At 36.8% G+C, this 25,389-nt stretch overlaps 2 protein-coding genes across 3 annotated transcripts in view; one reads left to right on the top strand and one right to left on the bottom strand.

Moving 5' to 3' along the window:
• The window catches only part of MNS1 (meiosis specific nuclear structural 1), a 68,085-nt gene that overhangs the window by 13,133 nt on the left and 29,563 nt on the right, over window positions 1-25,389 (top strand). The window contains exon 3 of one of the 2 annotated variants that reach the window (XM_073211891.1): window positions 16,264-16,377. In XM_073211891.1, coding sequence (XP_073067992.1) covers window positions 16,264-16,377 — 114 coding nt within the window. Of the gene's footprint in view, window positions 1-16,263; window positions 16,392-25,389 lie in introns of both variants that reach the window. The other variant, XM_073211890.1, reaches the window with a different exon arrangement.
• TEX9 (testis expressed 9) overlaps window positions 19,481-25,389 on the bottom strand; it is a 98,840-nt gene continuing 92,931 nt past the window's right edge. Inside the window, exon 12 of the mRNA XM_073211893.1 lies at window positions 19,481-21,809. Coding sequence (XP_073067994.1) covers window positions 21,783-21,809 — 27 coding nt within the window. The 3' untranslated portion in view covers window positions 19,481-21,782. The remainder of the gene's footprint in view (window positions 21,810-25,389) is intronic.

Below are 25,389 nucleotides of genomic sequence, written 5' to 3'. Positions count from 1 at the left end.
GAAGGATGGATATTAGGTCTTCTTTGAATGTCTGTGCAGCCATCTAGTACTGGACTTGTTTGCTGGGATTTTTTTGATTACCAATTCAGTTTTGTTGCTGGCAGTTAGTCTGTTTACCTTTTCTGTTTCTTTCTGGTGAATCATGGAAGGGTGTACTTTTCTAGGAATTTGTCCATTTCTTTAGGTTGCCCAATTTATTGGCATATAATTTTTCATAGCATTCTCTAATAATTGTATTTCTGTGATATCCATTGTCACTATTCCTTTTTTCTCCTTATTTTGTTTATTTTTGTACTCTCTTTTATTCTTGATAAGTCTGGCTAGCTGTTTGTCAATTTTGTTCATCTTCTCAAAGAACTGGCTCTTGGCTTTACTGATATTTTTTCCATCTTTTTATTCTTTATTTATTTCTGCTCTGATCTTTATGACCCTCCTCCTGCTAACATTGGGTTTCATTTGTTCTTTTTCAAGTATCTTTGTGAGTTTAGACAGTTTGGGATTGTTGTTCTTTCTTAAGGTAGGCTTGTATTGTTATGTACTTGCCTCTTAGAACTGCTTTTGCAGCGTCCCACAAATTTTGGACTGTTGTATTTTTGTTTTCATTTGTCTCCATGTAGTGCTTGATTTCTGTTTTGATGTATTCATTGATCGATTGATTATTTAGAAGCACGTTGTTTAACCTCCACGTTTTTGTGAGCTTTTTTGTTTTCTTTGTAATTTATTTCTAGTTCATACCATGTGGTTTGAGAAGTTGTTTGATACAGTTTAAATCTTTTTAAATTTATTGAGGCTCTTTTTGTGGCCTGCTACTGATCTGTTCTGGAGAACATTCCATGTGCACTTGAGAAAAATGTGTATCCTTCTACTTTTGGGTGCAATGTCTGTAGGTACGTTAAGTCCATCTGATCTAATGTTGTTCAGTGCCTCTGTTTCCTTACTTATTTTCTGTCTGGTTGATCTGTCTGTTGATGTAAATGGCATGTTAAAATCCCCTAAAATGAATGAGTTGCAGCCTATTTCCCCCTTTCATTCTGTTAGTATTTCTTTTAGGTGCTCCTGTGTTGGGTACCTAGATATTTATAATTCTTGTATCCTCTTGTTGGACTGACCCCTTTATCATTATGTAATGTCCTTTTTTGTCTCTTGTTACTTTTGTTTTGAAGTCTATTTTGTTTGATGTAAGTGCTGCTGCTTCTGCTTTTTCTCATTATTTGCATGCAATATCTTTTCTGTCTGTTCACTTTCAGTATGTGTGTCTTTAGGTATGAAATGAGTCCCCTGTAGGCAGCATATAGGTGGGTCTTGTTTCTTTATCCATTCTGCCACCTTATGTCTTTTGATTGGTACATTAAGTCCATTTACATTTAAGGTAAGTATTGATAGGTATGTCCTTATTATCAGTTTATTAATTGTCTTCTGGTTGTTTTTGTAGTTCCTCCATGTTCCTTTCTTCTTCTCTTATAGTCTTCTCTTTTTACTTAATGGTTTTCTTTAGTATTGTGATTGCATTTCTCTTTTTAAATTTTTTGTGTATTTGTTGTAGGTATTAGGTTTGTGGTTACCATAAGGTTGAAGGTCAGCTTCCCAACTATATAACAGTCCATATTAAGTTGATAATTACTCTATTTCGAGCACCATCTAAAAGTACTTTTTTATTCTTTTTCATACTCCACACTTTATGTATTAGATGTCATAATCTGCATTTCTTGTGTACTCCTTGACTGATTTTGTGTATAGTTGGTTTTACTACTTTTGTTTTAATTTCATATTTGCTTAGTAAGTAAATGGTCTATTACCTTTACTGTGGGTTTATTTTCACTGGTGAAAACTATTTAGGCTTAAGAACATTTTATAGAAGTCCCTAACATATCCTCCAATGCCTGTTTAGTGGTTACAGATTCCTCCAGCCTCTGTTTATCTGTTTAATCTTCAAATTTGAATGATAATCTTGCTAGGTAGGGGATTCTTGGTGGAAGGTCTTTCTGTTTCAATACATTAAATATTTCATGCCAGTCGCCAGTCCTGTCTGCTAATAGCCTGATGGAGTTTCCCTTATAAGTAATCTTTGTACTCTTTTTGGCTGCTTTCAGTACCGTCTTTTTATCCTTCTCTTATCCCCTTACTGTTCCTCTTCCTCTGCTTGTGGGTTGGGTTGGGGGAAGAGCTGGTGTCTCAATTGATCCAATTGATCATGCCTTTGCCATTTTACCCTTCTCTGTATGGTCTTTTCTTCACCAGGTGCAGGTGGTCTGTTCTGTACAGCAAAGAAAACCATCAGTAAAATGATGTCTTCTCGCTGTTCTCTCATTCTGGTTTTGATTTGCATTTCCCTGGTGATTAGTGAGTGAGCATCTTTTCATGTGTTTTTTGGCCATCTGTGTGTCTTGGGGAAAATGCCTATTCAGAAGTTTTGTCTATTTGTTAATTGAATTATTTATTTGTTATTGAGTTGTATGATTTCTTTATATGTTTGGCCATGAACCCCTTTTCCAGATATATTATTTGCAGAGATCTTCTCCTATTTAGTAGGTTGCCTTTCATTTTACTGATGGTTTCCTTTGCTGTACAGAACCTCTTTATTTTGATGTAGCTCCATTTGCTTATTTTTGCTTTTGTTGTTCTTGCCTTGGAAGCAGATCCAAAATAAGTATCACTAAGATTGGTCAAGGAGTTTACTGCTTATGTTTTCTTCTGGGTGTTTTATGGTTTTGGGTCTTACATTCAAGTCTTTAATACATTTTGAGTTAATTTTTGTATATGGTGTAAGATAGTGGTCCAGTTTCATTTTTCGCATGTAGCTGACCAGTTTCCCCAATACCATTTATTGAAGAGACTGTCCTTTCCCCTATGTATATTTACTTCCTTTGTCTTTAATTAATTGACAATATAGGTGTGGGTTTATTTCTGAGCTCTCTATCCTGATGCATTGACCTATGTGTCTATTTTTAGGCCAATACCATACTGTTCTGATTGCTATAGTATAGTTTGAAATCTGGGAATATGATACTTAAAATGTTGTTCTTTCTCAAGATTGCTTTGGCCCTTTGGGGTCTTTTGTGGTTCAAAGTAACAGTCATTAAGATGCTCACCAAATTTGGGAGATGGACACACTTGGGAGAAGTACCAAACATAACTGAAGAATACAAGAGAACTGTAAAATACACTAGAGAAGTTCAGCAACAGACTGGATGAAACAGAAGAATGGATCTGCATACTGGAAGACAAAGCACTGGAAATCACCCAGACAGAACAGCAATTTAAGAAATAAAGATAAGAGAGCCATGAAACAACATCAACTGCAATAATAGTTGCAAAATAGAGTTCTCAGAGGAGAAGAGAGAGAATGGGATAAAAAAAACTTATTTGAAGAAATAATGGCTGCAAATTTCCCTAACCTGGGGAAGGAAACAGACATCCAGATCTAAGAATCCCAGAGAGTTCACCATAATGCTCTTGAGAGTCATCTAAGTTTTAGTTGGATATGTCAAGTTATTGTGTAGTAGTGTATGGTAGGGATGTTCTGGTTGTTTTCTTTAAAATTTTGCATATTACATTTCATTCTTTGTGATGTACAGTTCTGTCAATCTTGACAAATGCACAGATTTATTTCTGCCATTGATAAATATCATGCAAAACAGTTGCATCACACCAAAAGTTTCCTTTGTAGTGAATCCCTACTTCCCCACTAAATCTCTGGAAACCATTGATTTTCTCTTTGTCCCAATAGGTTCACCTTTTCCATAGTATCATATAAATGGAATTATACAATATGTCTTCTTTTGGATCTGACTTCTTTTATTTAGCAAAACAAATTTAAGATTCCATGTTGTATAAATCATTCCTTTTAATTGCTGAATGGTATAGTAGTGTCCTATTACATGGTTGTATATAGTTTGTTTATCCATTCACAGGTTGAAGGAAATCTGAGTTGTTTCCAATTTGGGGCAATTATGAACAAAGTTGCTATGAACATTTGATTGCAAACTCTTTTATGAGCATACGTTTTCATTTCTCTTGAATTGATATCTGGGAGTAAGATGGATAGATCATATGATAAGTGGGTGTTTCATTTTATGAGACTGCCAAACTGTCTTCCAACGTGGTGTACTATTTTGTATTTCTTCAAGTAACGTATAAGAATTCCATTTGCTTTGTGTCATCATACATACAAGCTGTTCTTCCTGTTAATTCATATTTTTATTGAGATAATTATAGATGCATGTTCAGTTGTAAAAAAATAATACAGAGAGATCCTGTATACCCTGCACCCAATTTTGTCAATGGTACATCTTGCAAAATTATAGTTCAATATCACAAACGATATCAACAATATACAATCCACCAATCTTCTTCAAATTTGCCCAGTTTTGCTTGTGTTCATGTGTTTGTGTGTGTGTATTTACTTCCGAACAGTTTACCACATGTGTAGGTTTATATATCCAGTACCACAGTTAATATCCAGAAGAGTTTCATGACCACAAGGACCCTTCGTTTTGTCTTTTTATACTTTTTTTATACTTCTTGTTTTTATGTCTGTTTATACTTTTTAATGGAGCATACTTTTTCTTGTCCACCCCTACCTTATCTCTTACTCTGGCAACCACTTATACGTTCTCCATTTTTCATTTCAAGAATGCTATATATACACATAACTCAACAATAAAAAGGTTAAAAAAATGTTAATGGGCAAAGGATTTCAATAGCCATTTCTCCAAAGAAGGATTTCAAAGCCATTTCTCATTAGTCATTAGAGAGAAGAAAATCAGAACCACAACTGAGATACCACTTCAGACCTATTAGTATTTCTATAATTTAAAAAGAAGTAAAATTGGTGTTGGCAAAGATGTAGAGAACTTGGAACCATCGTACATTGCTGTTAGAAGTGTAAAACAGTTTGGTAGTTCCTCCAAGAAGTGGAAAATGGTTTGGTAGTTCCTAAAAGTTTAAACATAGTTACGTATTACCAAGCAGTTCTACTCTTAATCATATACCCGATAATTGAAAACATGTCCACACCAAAACTTGTACATGAATGTGCATAGCAGCATTATTCATGATAGCCAAAAAGTGGAAACAACTCAATGGCCTACCAGCTGATAACTGGATACATAAAATGTGTTATAGCTATACAGTAGAATATTTTATAGCCATAAAAAGGAATGAATTACTGATACGTGCTGCAACGTGGATGAACCTTGAAAACATTATACTGAATGAAAGAAGCCAAATACAAAAAGGCCACATACTATATGATTTCTTTTAATGAAATATCAAGAGTAAGCAAGTCCATAGAGATACAAAGTAGATTTGTGGTTTTCTGAGGCTCGCAGGGCTAAGGGGAATTGTGAATGACACTATCAAATATGGTGTTTCTTTTTGGGATGATGAAAATACTCTGAAAACTTGCATCCACCTAAAAACCTGCACATTGATGTTTGTAGCAACTATTCATAATTGCCAAAATGCATAAGCGACCAAGATGTCCTTCAGTAGGTGAATGGATATATAATACAGATAATAGAATATGTCAGCACTAAAAGAAATGAGCTATCAAGCTGTGAAAAGACATGGAAGAACCTTAAATGTGTATTACTAAGTGAAAGAAGCCAATCTGAATCCAGTTACATGACATTCTGGAAAAGGCAAAACTATAGAGACAGTAAAAAGATCTGTGGTGGGGCGGAGCCAGGATGGCGGCGTGAGTAGAGCAGTGGAAATCTTCTCCCAAAAACACATAGAGCTATGAAAATATAACAAAGAAAAATCTTCCTAAAATAGAGACCACAGGACACAGGACAACATCCAGACCACATCCACACCTGCAAGGAACCAGCGCCTTGCGAAGGGGGTAAGATACAAGCCCCGGCCCGGCGGGACCCGAGCGCCCCTCCCCCGGCTCCCGGCGGGTGGAGAGAAACCGGAGCGGTTTTTTTTTTTTTTTTGGCAAGCGCTTTTTGGAAGCCTTAGAGGGACGGGCCCCCATTGCTGGGGAGGCAGGGTGGCGGGACCGGTGAGCAGGTGCCTGGGAACGGCGCCGGAGGACAAAGAATATCCCGCGTTTCTCCCTGCGGGACCGGCGGACGGGCGCCTGAGACCAGTGCCTGAGGACGGAGGAGGTTGCGCGTTTTTCCCCCCTTTTTTTTTTTTTTTTCTCTTTTTGGCGAGTGCTTTTTGGAAGCCTTGAAGGGATGGGGACCCCAGTGCTAGGGAGGCAGGGTGGCGGGACTGGTGAGCGGGTGCCTGGGACCGGCGCCTGAGGACAAAGAACATCCCACGTTTTTCCCTGCGGGACCGGTGGGCGGGTGCCTGAGACCGGCACTTGAGGACAGAGGAAATCGCGTGTTTTTCCCCTTTTTTTTTCTCTTTTCTGCGAGTGCTTTTTGGAAGCCTAAAAGGGACAGGGACCCCGGTGCTAGGGAGGCAGGGCGGCGGGACTGGTGAGTGGGTGCCTGGGACCGGCACCTGAGGACAAAGAATATCCCGCGTTTTTCCCTGTGGGACCGGTGGGTGGGTGCCTGAGACCGGCACCTGAGGACGGAAGAAATCGCGCGTTTTTCCCCTTTTTTTCTCTCTTTTTGGCGAGTGCTTTTTGGAAGCCTTGAAGGGACAGGGACCCCAGTGCTAGGGAGGCAGGGCGGCGGGACTGGTGAGCAGGTGCCTGGGACCAGTGCCTGAGGACAAAGAATATCGAGCGTTCCTTCCCTGCGGGACCGGTGGGTGGGTGCTTTTTGGAAGCCTTGAAAGGACAGGGACCCTGGTGCTAGGGAGACAGGGCAGCAGGACCAGTGAGCGGGTGCCTGGGACCGGCACCTGAGGACAAAAAAAAAAAAAAAAAAATCGCTTGTTTTTTCCTTTTTTTTTTTTTTTTCTTTCTTTCTGTTCCCTCTCTCATTGTTGCTGTTGTTGTTTTGGTTTGGAGAGTGCTTTTTGGAAGTCTTAAAGGGGCAGGACAGGTCACTTAGACCAGAGGCAGGGAATCTGGGGATCTCTGGGCACTCTAACCCCCTGGGCAGCAGGGAGCACAGAGGCCCTTTACGGAGATAAATAGCCTCCCGGCCGCTCCCCCTCCAACGGGGCTTCACCATTTTGGAGGAACAGCCCCAGCCAGGCCAAGCCCACAGCAACAGCGGAGATAAACCCCAAAGCAACTGGGCAGGAAGCAGAAGCCCTGTCTGCGTACAGCTGCCCAGCACAAGCAACTAGAGGTCGCTATTCTCCCAGGAAAAGGCTACAAACCAACAAGAAGGGAAGCTCGTCCAGCGGTCACTTGTACCAGCTCTGCAAACTATCTCTATCACCATGAAAAGGCAAAACTACAGGCAGACAAAGATCACAGAGACAACACCTGAGAAGGAGACAGACCTAACTAGTCCTCCTGAAAAAGAATTCAAAATAAAAATCATGAACATGCTGACAGAGATGCAGAGAAAAATGCAAGAGCAATGGGATGAGATGCAGAGAAAAATGCAAGAGCAGTGGGATGAGATGCAGAGAAAAATGCAAGAGCAGTGGGATGAAGTCTGGAAGGAGATCACAGATGTCAGGAAAGAGATCACAGAAGTAAAACAATCCCTGGAAGGATTTATAAGCAGAATGGATAAGATGCAAGAGGCCATTGAAGGAATAGAAGCCAGAGAACAGGAAAGTATAGAAGCTGACATAGAGAGAGATAAAAGGATCTCCAGGAATGAAACAACACTAAGAGAAATATGTGACCAATACAAAAGGAAAAACATTCGTATTATAGGGATACCAGAAGAGGAAGAAAGAGGAAAAGGGATAGAAAGTGTCTTTGAAGAAATAATTGCTGAAAACTTCCCCAAACTGGGGGAGGAAATAATCGAACAGACCATGGAATTACACAGAACCCCCAACAGAAAGGATCCAAGGAGGACAACACCAAGACACATAATAATTAAAATGGCAAGGATCAAGGACAAGGAAAGAGTTTTAAAGGCAGCTAGAGAGAAAAAGGTCACCTATAAAGGAAAACCAATCAGGCTAACATCAGACTTCTCAACAGAAACCCTACAGGCCAGAAGAGAATGGCATGATATACTTAATGCAATGAAACAGAAGGGCCTTGAACCAAGGATACTGTATCCAGCACGACTATCATTTAAATATGATGGTGGGATCAAACAATTCCCAGACAAGCAAAAGCTGAGGGAATTTGCTTCCCACAAACCACCTCTACAGGGCATCCTACAGGGACTGCTCTAGATGGGAGCACCCCTAAAAAGAGCACAGAACAAAACACACAACATATGAAGAATGGAGGAGGAGGAATAAGAAGGGAGAGAAGAAAAGAATCTCCAGACAGTGTATATAACAGCTCAATAAGCGAGCTAAGTTAGGCAGTAAGATACTAAAGAAGCTAACCTTGAACCTTTGGTAACCACGAATCTAAAGCCTGAAATGGCAATAAGTACATATCTCTCAATAGTCACCCTAAATGTAAATGGACTTAAAGCACCAATCAAAAGACACAGAGTAATAGAATGGATAAAAAAGCAAGACCCATCTATATGCTGCTTACAAGAAACTCACCTTAAACCCAAAGATAAGCATAGACTAAAAGTCAAGGGATGGAAAAACATATTTCAGGCAAACAACAGTGAGAAGAAAGCAGGGGTTGCAGTACTAATATCAGACAAAATAGACTTCAAAACAAAGAAAGTAACAAGAGATAAAGAAGGCCACTACATAATGATAAAGGGCTCAGTCCAACAAGAGGATATAACCATTCTAAATATATATGCATCCAATGCAGGAGCACCAGCATATGTGAAGCAAATACTAACAGAACTAAAGAGGGAAATAGACTGCAATGCATTCATTGTAGGAGACTTCAACACACCACTCACCCCAAAGGATAGATCCACCGGGCAGAAAATAAGTAAAGACACACAGGCACTGAACAACACACTAGAACAGATGGACCTAATAGACATCTATAGAACTCTACATCCAAAAGCAACAGGATATACATTCTTCTCAAGTGCACATGGAACATTCTCCAGAATAGACCACATACTAGCTCACAAAAAGAGCCTCAGTAAATTCCAAAATATTGAAATTCTACCAACCAATTTTTCAGACCACAAAGGTATGAAAGTAGAAATAAATTCTACAAAGAAAACAAAAAGGCTCACAAACACATGGAGGCTTAACAACATGCTACTAAATAATCAATGGATCAATGAACAAATCAAAATAGAGATCAAGGAATATATAGAAACAAATGACAACAACAACACTAAGCCCCAACTTCTGTGGGATGCAGCGAAAGCAGTCTTAAGAGGAAAGTATATAGCAATCCAGGCACACTTGAAGAAGGAAGAACAATCCCAAATGAATAGTCTAACATCACAATTATTAAAACTGGAAAAAGAAGAACAAATGAGGCCTAAAGTCAGCAGAAGGAGGGACATAATAAAGATCAGAGAAGAAATAAACAAAATTGAGAAGAATAAAACAATAGCAAAAATCAACGAAACCAAGAGCTGGTTCTTTGAGAAAATAAACAAAATAGATAAGCCTCTAGCCCAACTTATTAAGAGAAAAAGAGAGTCAACACAAATCAACATAATCAGAAATGAGAATGGAAAAATCACGACAGACTCCACAGAAATACAAAGAATTATTAAAGACTACTATGAAAACCTATATGCCAACAAGCTGGAAAACCTAGAAGAAATGGACTTCCTAGAAAAATACAACCTCCCAAGACTGACCAAGGAAGAAACACAAAAGTTAAACAAACCAATTACAAGCAAAGAAATTGAAACAGTAATCAAAAAACTACCCAAGAACAAAACCCCGGGGCCGGACGGATTTACCTCGGAATTTTATCAGACACACAGAGAAGACATAATACCCATTCTCCTTAAAGTGTTCCACAAAATAGAAGAAGAGGGAATACTCCCAAACTCATTCTATGAAGCCAACATCACCCTAATACCAAAACCAGGAAAAGACCCCACCAAAAAAGAAAATTACAGACCAATATCCCTGATGAATGTAGATGCAAAAATACTCAATAAAATATTAGCAAACAGAATTCAACAGTATATCAAAAGGATCATACACCATGACCAAGTGGGGTTCATCCCAGGGATGCAAGGATGGTACAACATTCGAAAGTCCATCAACATCATCCACCACATCAACAAAAAGAAGGACAAAAACCACATGATCATCTCCATAGATGCTGAAAAAGCATTTGACAAAATTCAACATCCATTCATGATAAAAACTCTCAGCAAAATGGGAATAGAGGGCAAGTACCTCAACATAATAAAGGCCATATATGATAAACCCACAGCCAGCATTATACTGAACAGCGAGAAGCTGAAAGCATTTCCACTGAGATCGGGAACCAGACAGGGATGCCCACTCTCCCCACTGTTATTTAACATAGTACTGGAGGTCCTAGCCACAGCAATCAGACAAACAAAGAAATACAAGGAATCCAGATTGGTAAAGAAGAAGTTAAACTGTCACTATTTGCAGATGATATGATACTGTACATAAAAACCCCTAAAGACTCCACTGCAAAACTACTAGAACTGATATCGGAATACAGCAAAGTTGCAGGATACAAAATTAACACACAGAAATCTGTAGCTTTCCTATACACTAACAACGAATCAATAGAAAGAGAAATCAGGAAAACAATTCCATTCACCATTGCATCAAAAAGAATAAAATACCTAGGAATAAACCTAACCAAAGAAGTGAAAGACTTATACTCTGAAAACTACAAGTCACTCTTAAGAGAAATTAAAGGGGACACTAATAAATGGAAACTCATCCCATGCTCATGGCTAGGAAGAATTAATATCATCAAAATGGCCATCCTGCCGAAAGCAATATACAGATTTGATGCAATCCCTCTCAAATTACCAGCAACATTCTTCAATGAATTGGAACAAATAATTCAAAAATTCATATGGAAACACCAAAGACCCCGAATAGCCAAAGCAATCCTGAAAAAGAAGAATAAAGTAGGGGGGATCTCACTCCCCAACTTCAAGCTCTACTACAAAGCCATAGTAATCAAGACAATTTGGTACTGGCACAAGAACAGAGCCACAGACCAGTGGAACAGATTAGAGACCCCAGAAATTAACCCAAACATATATGGTCAATTAATATTTGATAAAGGAGCCATGGACATACAATGGCAAAATGACAGTCTCTTCAACAGATGGTGCTGGCAATACTGGACAGCTACATGTAGGAGAATGAAACTGGACCATTGTCTAACCCCATATAGAAAGGTAAACTCAAAATGGATCAAAGACCTGAATGTAAGGCATGAAACCATTAAACTCTTGGAAAAAAACATAGGCAAAAACCTCTTAGACATAAACATGAGTGATCTCTTCTTGAACATATCTCCCCGGGCAAGGAAAACAACAGCAAAAATGAGCAAGTGGGACTACATTAAGCTGAAAAGCTTCTGTACAGCGAAAGACACCATCAATAGAACAAAAAGGAACCCTACAGTATGGGAGAATATATTTGAAAATGACAGATCCGATAAAGGCTTGACGTCCAGAATATATAAAGAGCTCACACGCCTCAACAAACAAAAAACAAATAACCCAATTAAAAAATGGGCAGAGGAACTGAACAGACAGTTCTCCAAAAAAGAAATACAGATGGCCAAGAGACACATGAAAAGATGCTCCACATCGCTAATTATCAGAGAAATGCAAATTAAAACTACAATGAGGTATCACCTCACACCAGTAAGGATAGCTGCCATCCAAAAGACAAACAACAACAAATGTTGGCGAGGCTGTGGAGAAAGGGGAACCCTCCTACACTGCTGGTGGGAATGTAAATTAGTTCAACCATTGTGGAAAGCAGTATGGAGGTGCATCAAAATGCTCAAAACAGACCTACCATTTGACCCAGGAATTCCACTCCTAGGAATTTACCCTAAGAATGCAGCAATCAAGTTTGAGAAAGACAGATGCACTCCTATGTTTATCGCAGCACTATTTACAATAGCCAAGAATTGGAAGCAACCTAAATGTCCATCTGTAGATGAATGGATAAAGAAGATGTGGTACATATACACAATGGAATACTACTCAGCCATAAGAAGTGGAAAAATCCAACCATTTGCAGCAACATGGATGGAGCTGGAGAGTATTATGCTCAGTGAAATAAGCCAAGCGGAGGAAGAGAAATACCAAATGATTTCACTCATCTGAGGAGTATAGGAACAAAGGAAAAACTGAAGGAACAAAACAGCAGTGGAATTACAGAACCCAAAAATGGACTAACAGGTACCAAAGGGAAAGGAACTGGGGAGGATGGGTGGGCAGGGAGGGGTAAGTGGGGGGAAAAAGAAGGGGGTATTAAGATTAGTATGCATGGGGGGGAGGGAGCAAGGGGAGGGTGGGCTGCACAACACAGAGAGGACAGGTAGTGACTCTACAACATTTTGCTAAGCTGATGGACAGTAACCGTAATGTGGTTGTTAGGGGGGACCTGATATAGGGGAGAGCATAGTAAACATAGTATTCTTCATGTAAGTGTAGATTAAAAATTTAAAAAAAAAAAAAAGAAAGAAAGAAAGAAAGAAAGAAAAGGGGGATTACTCCTTAACAGGATAAAACTATTGGTAAATCAAAGATCAACGCATGCTTTAAATATCCTTAATGTTGATCACTTAAAGGGTGTCAGATGATCAGCTATGGAGGTACTCTTTTCTGATAATATTCCTTTCTCTTAATTTAAAAAAAAAAAAAAGCAGTTACTGTGTGCTGACCTCCAATGAGTTCTGCACAATGGTATAGAGGGCATGTCAAAGTGTGGGCAAAGGGTCTGTTTGTTTCTATGCAGAAGATCAAGGCCTAGCTTGGATACCCAGAAAATGAACTAAGATACGATATGAGGAGGAGCTTCCGGCATCAGCACTCTCTGGAGGACTTGTGCCGGGGGATGATCATCAAAAAGCCTCCACAGGGATCCGGACGATGCTGCAGTTGTGGCTGCATCCAGCCCACCGTCTCCTGGACTTGCCATAAGAATGAGGAGGGAGATGTCTAGGCTGGCATGTGCATACAGTGAGACAACGAATTTGACCGGATCTGTACTGTTGGAACTCAACCAGGAGTTGGGAGGGGTGCAAGTTGTAGCACTCCAAAATCTCATGAGTATAGACTATCTATGGTTAAAAGAACATATGGGATGTGAACAGATCCCAGAAATGGGCTGCTTTAATTTGTCTGATGGTTCAAGTACAGTTGGACAATATCCATCATATCATAGATAAATTTTCACAAATGCCTAGGGTGCCTAAATGGTTTTCTTGGCTTCACTGGAGATGGATGGTAATTATAGATTTGCTTTGTTTATGTCACCGTATTCCTATTATGTTAATATGTGTGTGCAAATTAGTTAGTAGTTTAAAACCTATACATACTTAAGGTACTATACAAGAAGATATGTCAAAGAAATAATCAATCCTCCCAAGTTTCCCTCATATGCTACATCTATAGCTTTTCTTCTTCCTTCCTAATTACAACCCTTAAATAGAATTCGTGCCTCATATCGAATTTACCGAGTATCATAATTCCTCCAGGTGGTAAAGATACCTCGAGACAAGTGCTGGGCATAGAAGCCACAGGGCATAAATCTGCAAAGAAGTAAAAAGCTAACCTTTGCAAACAATATGGCTTCTCTCTGACTTACCAACTTTACATTTCCCTGTATGGCCCCGGAAGATGACTGGTTAGCCAGAGACGGGTAAGATTCCTCAAGGGAGGAACAACCTAAGACAGGCACAGTCGCAGGGGGGCCATCAGGTGAGAATTTGGGGATCAACAGAGGTGAGGCTCAGAACCTCACCCCCCCTGCTTTGAGAGAAATCTTCTGCATCCGTGGATGTCTTGCTGCCCTTGTCTAGCCTGGATTAATACTTAGTCCATAGGCACACACCTGATCATCTGATCATCTACATTTTCCCTCTTACAGCACTAAACTATGTTTTCTACCTTTATCTTGCATCTACCTACCACTTCAGCATTTTATTAAAAATAAAAATAATAATAATAATAGGAGAAATGTGGGATCAACATATAAATCAAGTACAAAATTCAAACAAATATTCATATTTGACCTGATTGTTTATAGGTCATAATGCGTGATCAAAACCGAAAGTTTCTGTGATGAATGCCCTTGTACTGTTCACCATGTAAGAATTTATTCACTATGTAAGAATTCGTTCACCATGTAAGAACTTGTTCGTTATGCTTCAGAAGATTGGAGACTGACGAGAATTAGGCTTGAGATGGATTAATGATTGTACATTGAGCGTTGACCCCCCTATACTGAATTTTATTGTTGTTAACAACCATTTGATCAATAAATATGAGAGATGCCCTCTAAAAAAAAAAAAATATGAATGGATAAAAAAAAAAAAAAAAAAAGATCTGTGGTTACCAGGGTTGGGGGGAGGGAAGAATGAACAGGTAGAGCACAGAGGATTTTTAGCGTAGTGAAACTATTCTGAATGATACTGTAATGGTAGATATATGTCATTAGAAATTTGTCAACACCTGTAGAATTTACAACAGGAGTGAATCCTACTTTGAACTATGGACTTTGGGTGATAATGGTATGTCAATGTGGGTTTATTGATTGTAACGAATGTACCATTCTCCTGTGGATGTTGATTGTGATGGGTTGCTGTGCATGTGTGTATATGGGAAGAGGGTATATGGGAATTCTCTTTATGCTTAATTTTGCTGTGAACCCAAAACTCCAAAAAAGTAGTCTTATTAAAAGACAAGTTCCAGAGCTAGTTAGTGATTGCTGCCCAACACTGTGAATGTACTAAAAATCCACTGAGTCGTGGATTGTGAAAGGTGAATTTTATGCTATGTGAATCATACCTCAATTTTAAAATAAAGAAACATGTTCCAAAATCATTACATAAATGGGATCAAACAGTATTATATATAACTTTTTGGGATTGGAATTTTTCACTCAGCATAATTCTTAGAAATTCACCCAAGTTGTTGGTTGCATTAGTACTTCATTCCTTTTTGTTAAGCAGAGTATTCCATGGCATGTGTGTACTACAGTTTATTTGACCACTCATCTGTTGAAAGATTTCTGGGTACTTCCAGTATTGGCTATTTTGAATAAATATGCTGTAAATATTTGGGTACAGGTTTTTAAATAAACAGAAATTTTCATTTCTTTGGGATAAATGTGTGAGTACACTTGAGTTGTATGGTAATTGCATGTTAGCTTTATAACAAACTACCAAATGACACCAGAATGGCTGTATCACTTTACATTCCCACCAGCAATGTGTGAGTAATGCAGTTTCTTACCAGTATTGGTTTTGCCACTATTTTCATTTTAGCCATTCTCATAGACATGTAGTGATATACCATTGTAGTTTTAACATGTATTTGCTGATGGCTAGTGATGTTAGCTATCTTTTCATGTGCTTATTCTTTCTAAATATAGACTATAATGATGCCTTTAGATCTTTCTACTATTTTACAGGCAATACAAAAGAGAAACAAGTTAAATGATATCCTGGGGAAGCAATCAAATTCAATATGTGGGACATTATGGGACATATGTCCTAATTCCTACTCAAGCTGATCAGTGGCTTGGAAAAAAAAGTGTGTATATTGTGGTGCCTATTACAGAATAAAAGAGACTTAAAAGAAATAATAGCCACTTGTAATATTTGGATTTTGATTTGAACAAACAACAAAAACATTTTTGTGGCAACTGGAGAAACCTGAATGTGGACAAGGTTAATATTAGACCTTACTAAGGAATTTTTATCTATAATTTATTTAGGCATGTTAATGATATAGTTGTTAAATAAGAAGAGAGAGAGATCAATACTGAGTCATTTACATGGTAATGATATGCCTAGGATTTGTTTGAAAATATTCCAGCAAATACAAAAAACAAAAAGAAAGACTGGAGAGGAAGAGTAGAGAAAAACAATTGGCAAAATATTGATAATTGTTGAAGATGAGTGATGGCTACCTGAGGGTGTATTTTAATACTCATTTTACTATTGGTGATCTTTGTAATTTTCCATTGTAAACTATTTGGAAAGGTATTTTGTATTTTAAAATAAAACATAGTAGATTGTTGCTGTGAGGGCACTTGTCATTTTCTTTTATAAAACAAATAAATTCAACCTTGATGAAAAAAATCTGATTCTGGAAGACAAACACCTTAAGTTAATTTTTTTTTATTCAGGCAGAAGAAAATAAAAGATTGAGGAAACTCCAACTTGAACAAGAAGAAAAATTGGCTACAGAATTGGCAAAACTTAAACATGAAAGTCTAAAGGATGAAAAGATGAGGCAACAAGTAAGGGAAAACAGGTATCTTGTTTTCTATACATTTCATTTATTTAGTCTTTATCTTTAAAATTTTATGTAATGCTTTGCACCTGAGAGTGAAACTTCTTTCTTTTTACCATTGCACTTAGTTACCCTTCTGCTTGGAAATATGTATTGCTTAAAGTCCTGTCCATTCATTTGAGAAAATTATTCATAGAAGTAAGGTGTACCATTTAAGTTGGAAATAAATGCCAGTCCCCTCTGCTCTTTCCTCATAATTCTTAAAATGACCTTTAATAAAAAGCTGATTCATGCATCCTCCTTTTAGAGAAACCTTAGGCTATACCTAAGTTAATTTTATACCCCTATGTAAATTTCCTACAGTATTTCTGGAAAGTGCCTGGTCAGCTGTGGTGTAACACCTCTGACTGCAATAGGAACTTTCTTTTTCATTCAACCCTAAGTTTGATAATATTTCCCCCCTATTGTTTCAAAATTGATATCCCTGTAATCCCCCCCATGCATTTATCTCAGTTCTGCTGTCAGAGGAAAAAAAAGACAAATTAATTTAGTTCTTCTGAGAACTAACAAATTAATTTAGTTCTGAGAACTAAAGCCTTTCATATTTATGAATACAATAAATTTTTTCTTGTGTATATTAAATGTCCTTCATTCCTTCATTTCTTCCTTATGTAACATGGTTTCAAGTTTCTTCACTATTCGGGCTCTCTTCTATAATTTATGTTACTGGTGTTCCTTAACAAAATATGCCCCCACAATTATGTATAATACTCCAGGATACTGCTTAGTACCCCTAAGAGTGGGACTATTAGCCACATTGTTCTAGATTATGTTTCTTAATGTTGCCTAAGATTGAATTCCTTTTCCATCCCTTCACTTTTAGTCTGTGTATGTCTTTGGGTTTGAGGTGAGTCTCTTGTAGGCAGCATATAGATGGGTCTTCTTGCTTTTTCATCCATTCTGTTTTCTATTACTCTGTGTCTTTTGATTGGTGCATTCAGTCCATTTACATTTAGGGTGATTACTGAAAGATATGTACTTACTGCCATTGCAGGCTTTGGATTCGTGGTTACCAAAGGTTCAAGGGTAGCTTCTTTACTATCAAACCGTGTAACATAACTCTCTTATTAAGCTATTATCACAGTGTGATTATTCTTTATTTCTCTCCCTTCTTATTATTCCTCCTCCATTCTTTGTATGTTAGGTGTTTTATTCTGTACTCTTTTGTGTTTCCTTTGACTGCTTTTATAAATAGTTTATTTTATTTTCTGCCTTTAGTTAGTATTTCGTTCATCTGCTTTCTTTGCTGTGATTTTATTTTCTCTGGTGACATCTATTTAGCATTAGGAGTGCTCCCATCTAGAGCGGTCCCTTTAAAATATCCTGTAGAGGTGGTTTGTGGGAGGCAAATTCCCTCAACTTTTGCTTGTCTGGGAATTGTTTAATTCCTCCTTCAAATATAAATGATCATCATGCTCAATAGAGTATTCTTGGTTCAAGGCCCTTCTGTTTCATTGCATTAAATATATCATGCCATTCTCTTCTGGCCTGTAAGGTTTCTGTTGAGAAGTCTGATGATAGCCTGATGGGTTTTCCTTTGTAGGTGATCTTTTTTCTCTCTCTGGCTGCCTTTAATACTGTGTCCTGGTCTTTGATCTTTGCTATTTTAATGTAATATGATCTCGGATTTTACTTTTCCATTTCTCTAATATCCAGTACACCATGCAAAGTGTGTCTGTGTTCCCGGTGCAGATTACTAGGGCTGGTTATGTAGCGTCCTGTGCTTCCACTGCCTCCCCACTCTGATTCTTTTCCTCCTGCTGGTGAGCTGGGGTGGGGGCAGTGCTCAGGTCCCACCGGGTCGTGGCTTTGTATCTTACCCTTTTTGTGAGATGCTGAGTTCTTGTAGATGTAGATGTAGCTTGGCTGTTGTACTGTATCTTCTGGTCTCTCTTTTAGGTGTAGTTGTATTCATTGTATTTTCAAAAATATATCTGGTTTTTGGAGGAGATTTCCGCCGCCCTATTCACACCGCCATCTTGAGCCTCCCCCACTGACTTCCTTTTGAGGGGCAGCCGTGTCACACTGTTTATGAAACATCAGGGCTGAATAAATGCCCATCCTGTACTTATGTAGTTGAATATATTGGAAATTTACTTTGATAGTTGTTACATTTTATCTTTATTGAACAGGGTTTCTGTAGATTATATGAGCCACAGATGAGCTTCAGGAGTTCGGAGCCTCATTGAATTATGTTCATATATTTGGGAAATGTACCTGTGTGTATGCTTTCCTGAGTCCACAAATCCTATCGAAGTTTCTAATGGATTACTAATTCTTAAAAAAAAAAAGATTTAATATTACTGCTGTTTTCATATTGTTTTGGTCTCAGACTATCTTTTGGGACCTTAATTCTTCAATCATTGTTAGTTACCATTCATGGTTTTATATTATCTGAAGATGAAAAATACTTTCATCATGTTTTTGTCTAATCCACTGATAAAAGAATTAAAATAGGATGGACAGTGACTGTAATGGGGTATGTGGGGGGGACTTGGTGATGAGGAGTCTAATAAACATAATGTTCCTCATGTAAATGTAGATTAATGATACCAAAAAAGAGAGAATTAAATAGAAGAGCTTTACATTTCTAGCGGTTTCAGACTAGGTTTTCAGATTAATGTTTGTTCCCTCTGAGAACAGACTATCTGGAGACAAAATAAAAATAAATTCTGGGAAAGGAAGAAAACCAGAATGGTGAGCCTGGCATCTGCAGCTACATTTCTCCTGGTGGTTTCTGCTAATTCCAAAAGTATGGCTGAGAGTTAAGAAGTGGAGCAGAGTTTGTCCAGTAAGTGTATGGCAGGGTGTTCAACCTCATTCTACAAGATTTATGCTTAAGATTTGCACACTTTAGTCCATGTTTTACTTAAATAATACAGAATTTAATTAGATTTTATTAGATAGAAACAGATGAAAGATAATGTTGAACAAGTTAGTGGAAAATACCCAGAATAAACCATGGCAAGATGAAAGAACAGAAAAATACAGAGAACTTAAAATTTGAGATACTTGCTATGCTCGAAAGTTCTAACTTGTATAATTTTGATCCTGGTAGTAGAAATGAAAGAGGTGCTGCAGAAGCAATATTTGAATTGAGAAAACTGCTCAACCAGAAAGGTGCCTGCAGGAGTCAGCTCCTAGCACTGTGTTCTCGTCCCAAGCAGCCAAGCCTGGGCGCAGTGCACCCAAGCATCCTGCTGTTCTGCACCCCCTGCCATCATGTGCCCACACCCCCCATCCGGCCCTGAGCCCATCCCTTCCACCCTGTGAGCCAGCAGGCAGTGCCTTTGCTGCAGGGTAGGCAGAGGGCGGCCCCTTCCACAATAATCCCAGCACATAATTTTTTTAATTCAAGAAAATATTTACAAGACAATTTAATTATTGTTGGATTTATGATAAAAATACATAAAGCACAGGTTAGTATACAATAGTAATGAAAACCACAACTATACTCATCTTAGTCAAACTCTTGAAATCCAATGGAGAAAATCATAAAAAATAAAAAAATCACAAAAGTGCCACACCCTAAAGACTACTACTTTCAAAGGAGCAGCAATAAGGAATGACTGAATTTTGAAAAGAAACACTAGAAACTAGAAGGCAGTAGATTTAAAGGACTAAAAGGAAATAACAGTCAATCTAGAATTTCTCCCGTGAAAATTTTCTTCAAATTTAAGACAAAAGTCATTCAGTTGAGCACTCTTTCATATAAAGTATGCTGCCTCTCAGCAGTGTCAAATTGCTAAGAGTTTTATTTTGTACATAAGCCATGGTAAAATTTTGACTGACATGCAGAAATGGGCCATTTCTCTGATCAGTGTATTCATATGCAAATCAGGAAGTTTAAATTCAAGGAAATGTTTGCTGTGGTGCTTAAAATATATCCTAAAGAGTTCAAAATTACTATATTAAGATTAGCCTCTTTAAATTTAAAAGAGATCAATTTTCAAAACCCAGGGTTAATTTTTAAAACTCATAGAAATTTATTTTGAAAATAGCTGTTTGAGTTCTGAAGTCATGGGACTCTTCTGTTTGATTTTTGAACATAATTTTTTTAATTAAAGAAAATATTTAAAAGACAGTTTAATTTTATCAGTGCTTTTAACTGGAGAGGAGAAACTCACTGCCCATTTTTAGAAATCCTGTTTTAATTTTAGCACTAAATATAATTTATAATTTCAATTATAATTATATAATTGTTAGAAACTATATATTTATAACATAGTTAACACATAGCTTTATGAAAGCAAAAACAAGTACCTTATATACAATTTGTATTTTAGTTGAGCAAAAACTAGCTCAAAGAAGAGACAGTCTTTCCTTATTAAATATATAACCAGTTCCTCACTTATGCCAATACAGTTACATTTCTGACTGATAATCAAGATGTTAACTGTCAAGTAAAGTAGTGGAGGTGGATGAAAAAAATAACATTTCAGATAAACAAAACCAGAGAATTGATCACAATAACCCTGTATTAAGGGAAATACTAGAAGTTGTTCTTCAGGTAGAAGAATGAAATTGATCCCAACATTAATTTCAGAACTTCAGGCAGGTAAATGTGTAGTAAATATAAGTGAAATTTGAATGTGTAAGCATTCTATTATGTCTTTTGGCACTGAAATATATATAAAGTTTAAAATACAACTATAATAAAAGTAAGATAGGAAGTAAATACATGGAGTTAAAGTGGTCAAGAAGCTTTTATTGTTTAGTAAAAAATAATGGACAAATTTTATTAGATTTGTAATCTCTAATAAAAAATTAGAAAAGAGAATATGCAATTAAATTAAGAGAAAAGAAAATATGATAAATGGTGAATCTAAAAAGACACTATGTAGTAAACAGTTACCATAGCAGGCCTGAGACTGATAGCCTTTGAAAGTACTGCTTGCAGGTTTGGTCTTGGCTGGCTTGGGAAACTTGGATTTGGGAAAGGTTTCTACCACTCTGTGATAAGAGTACCTAAACTGTTTCCCTTCTGGGAGTCTGGAATTTTGGTATGTGCAAGGCAAAGGGTGCCTCCATGACTAGCCCCTTATATAAACTCTAGGTACTAAGCCTCCAATGAGCTTTCCTGGTGGACATTTCACTCATGTTGTCACGACTCATTGCTGGGAGAATTAGGCATGTTCTGTGTGACTCCACTGGGAGAGGACTTTTGGAAACTTGCAGCTGATTTCCTCCAGACTTTGTCTCATGTGCCTTTTTCCCCTTACCGATTTTGCTCTGCATTTCATATTTCATTGTGATAAATCATAGCCATGATTATGAATACATGCTGAGTCCTGTGAGTCCTCCTAGTGAATGGCTGAACCAGGGGAGGGGGAGTGGTGGCCTTGGGGACACTCAACATAGGCAAAAAGAAAAGAGAACCTAAAATAGAACAAATAGAAATAAAATATTAAGATCGTAAATGTAAACCTAACTATATTAGTAATTATAAACATATTTGAAACATTACCAAAATAGACTATACGTCATGCCAGAACAAATTATCAACAGATTTTCAAAGCATTTAAGTCATAGATAGTATGTTCTCAGACAACACTGGAATTAAACTAGATGCAGTAACAAAAGAGATACCTAGACAATCTTTGTATGTTTAGATATTTTAAAATGTACTTCTAAATAACCCTGAGGCCAAGGAAGTAATCAAAATTGAAATTAGAAAGTATTTTTAACAATGTTAATAAAAATACCATATAGTAAGGTTGCAGGATTGGATTGACTTCAGCAAAATGGTGAGGTAGTTAGCTCCAAATGCCTGTCTAAACAACCCCAAAACCTCCAAAAAACAGGCAGAAACTTTCAGAACCAACTTTATAAGAACTATGGGCAACAGTCAAAGGTGTGTAGCAACCAAGTGAATGCTGAATCAAGAAAAGTGCAGTTTAGAAATGGTAGCAAAGCTTTGTGATATTTTGACTTGTCCTTGCTTTGTCCCCTCCAAGCTCTGAGGCAGTCTTGAAGACAGTAGCCCTATTGTATCTGCCCCTGGTTATGGAGGGAGCAGAGCAGATCTTAGAATATTATTGTGTATTTATGTTGTAACCTGCCTGGAGGCTACCTGAAAGACTGACACAAGACATTCATCTGTTTTGCCTAACTCACAACTCACTCAGGCCAGAGAAGCAAATTGTACCTCTGGTAAGGACTTACTTTCCAGAATGTATAAAGTATTCCTACAATTTAATAACAAAAGATAAGCAACCCAATTTAAAATGGGCAAAGTACTAAGAGATTTTTCCGAAAGAAGAGAGACAATGGGCAATAAGCACATGAAAAAATACTCAACATAATAAATCATTAGGGAAATGCAAATGCAGATCAAAGCTACAAGGTACCATTTCACACTTACTAAGATAGCTACAATGAAAACAACAGAAAATAAGCAAATAGTATTGGTGAAGATGTTGATAGATTGGAACCCTTGGCCATTGCTGGTATGTAAAATGGAGGTAGGCACTGTGGAACACAATATGGTGATTAAAAAGTTAAGTATAAAATTACCATATAATATAGCAATTCCACCCTTAGATATACACCCAAAGAATTAAAAACTGGGACTTAATCAGATACTTGTAAACCAATGTTCAATGATGGATCATTCATAATAGCCAAGTGTTAAAAATCACCCAAGTGTCTGTCAACAGATGAGTAGATAAATTGTGGTGTACACATACAATGGAATATCATTCACTTATAAAAAAGAATGAAGTTCTGATACATGCTACATTATAGGTGAACCTTGAAAGCATTGTCAAGTGGAGTGAGCCAGACACAAATGGCCAAATACTGTTTAATTCCACTTATATGTAATATCTAGAACAGGCAATTTATAGACACAAAAAAACATAGATTACAGAGGTCACCATGGAACTAAGGGGAGGGAGGAATGGGGAATTATTGCTTAAAAAGGTACAACATTTCTGTTACAGGTAATGAAAAAAAATTTGGGAAAAGTATTGGTGGTTGCAGAATATTGTGAATGTGATAAACACTACTGAACTGTATACTTAAAAATGGTTAAAGTGGAAAATTTTTGTTATATTTTAGCACAGTAAAAAAAGTTACAGGATTAAAAGAAAAACTCCAAATTTATGGGGTGTAGCTAAAGCTGTTCCTTGAGAATACTTATAATCTGAAATGACTACTAAAAAGCACTACATCTGGAATTATTAGAAGATGAAAAGCAAATTTCTATCTGGAAAGATTACAAAAGAGTAGAAATGAATGAATTAGAATGTAAACATAGAATCAACAAAGCTCAAAAGTGTATCTTTAAAAATGCTATTGAAATTGATAATAATTCCTGGCAAGAATGATAAAGTGTAAAAGAGAATGCATGAATAACCAATTTTAGGAACTGATCATGGAATATCACTCTAGGTCATACAGATATTTACTAGATCATAGCATGTTATTGTGAACAATTCTATGCAAATAAATTAGAAAATTTAGATAAAATTCCTAAATAGCAAAGTTTACCAAACTGACTGGCATAAGTAGAAATAGAATGCTAAATGTTCCTGTAAGTTTTAAAGATACTGCATCTATAATTACATAAACCCACATGGCTAGGTGGTTGGTAAATGTTATAAACCACTTAAAGAATAAGTAACACCAATCTTTAGGTATGTAGTTTTTCAGAATGAGAAAAGAGGGAATAATTCCCAATTTTTAATCAGGTCTCTACCTGAATAGGATAAGAAAATTGTAGACTAATTTTTCTCATGAATTTAGCTATTATAATCTGAAACATATTAGTCAATATCAAATCCAGTGGTATGTGAGAAAGATAAAATATCTGACCAAATTTAATTCATTCTAGAAACATAAAGTTGGTTTAATATTAGAAAATTAATAAGTTTAATTCAACCCATTAACAGAATATAATAGGAAAAAACCTTATGAGCAGAAAAAGCCAATGACATAAAAAACCGTATAATTAAAAAAAATTGGCAAATTTAGGAATAAAAGGGATTTACAGTAACATCATATTTAATGACAAATGTTAAACACTTTTCCTCTGACTTTATGAATCACTGTATTGGACACACCAATTAAGTGCATCCAGTGCAATAAGGCGAGAAAAGTAAATGAAAGATGTTAGTATTAGCAGTAAAGAAATAAAAGTTTAATCATTCACAGATGATATGATTATGTACACAGAAAACCCAAAAGCGCCTACATATAAATTATAAGGTTAGCAATGCTGTTGGATATGAATTCCATACTACATTAATTGTATTTCTGTAAATCAGCAACAATTAGAAATCAAATTCATTTTCTCACATATGACTAATTGATCCAGTACATTTATAAAAATCTCTTTCTAAATCACGGTACTGCCAGCTATGTCATAAAGTAAGTATGTGTATTTGCATGGATCTATTTTTGAATTTTCTATCCCATCCTTCTGCAACTGAAGTTCCATAGGAGAATTAAGCACCACAGAAAATTGAAATTTTTCAGATAATTTATATGAGCATAAAAATAAATACCTAATGAAATAGGTGTAAAATTTCAATACAAAACAAAACAAAAATAAACCATTATTGATAGACTTTTTAAAAACTAAATAATTGGAAGGATATACCTTGTTTATTTAAACATTTCAGTACTCTCCAAATTTATTTTAAACATTTCAATACTCTCCAAATTGATTTATGCATGCAGTAGAATCCTAATCAGAATCCAAGACAGTTTTGTATATATTATGATGTTTGACAAGCTGATTATAAAATATATATAAAAATACTAAGTATCAAGAATGGCTAAGACAATCTTTAAGAAGACCAAAGTTGGAGAGTACCTCTCCAGGATAGTACTACTTTATGTCTGTGGGGTAGGCAACATTTCTTAAAACATGATACAAATGTCCCTGACAGTAAAGAAAAAGATTGGTAAATTAGAAGACTTCTCTTTCATCTAAATAAACTGCTATGAGAGT

This window comes from Manis javanica, chromosome 8 (genome assembly GCF_040802235.1).
Source record: "Manis javanica isolate MJ-LG chromosome 8, MJ_LKY, whole genome shotgun sequence".
In the NCBI taxonomy this organism is placed as follows: domain Eukaryota; kingdom Metazoa; phylum Chordata; class Mammalia; order Pholidota; family Manidae; genus Manis; species Manis javanica.
The sequence above is the reverse complement of the archived record's forward strand: the minus strand, read 5'-3'. Positions and strand labels throughout refer to the sequence as shown.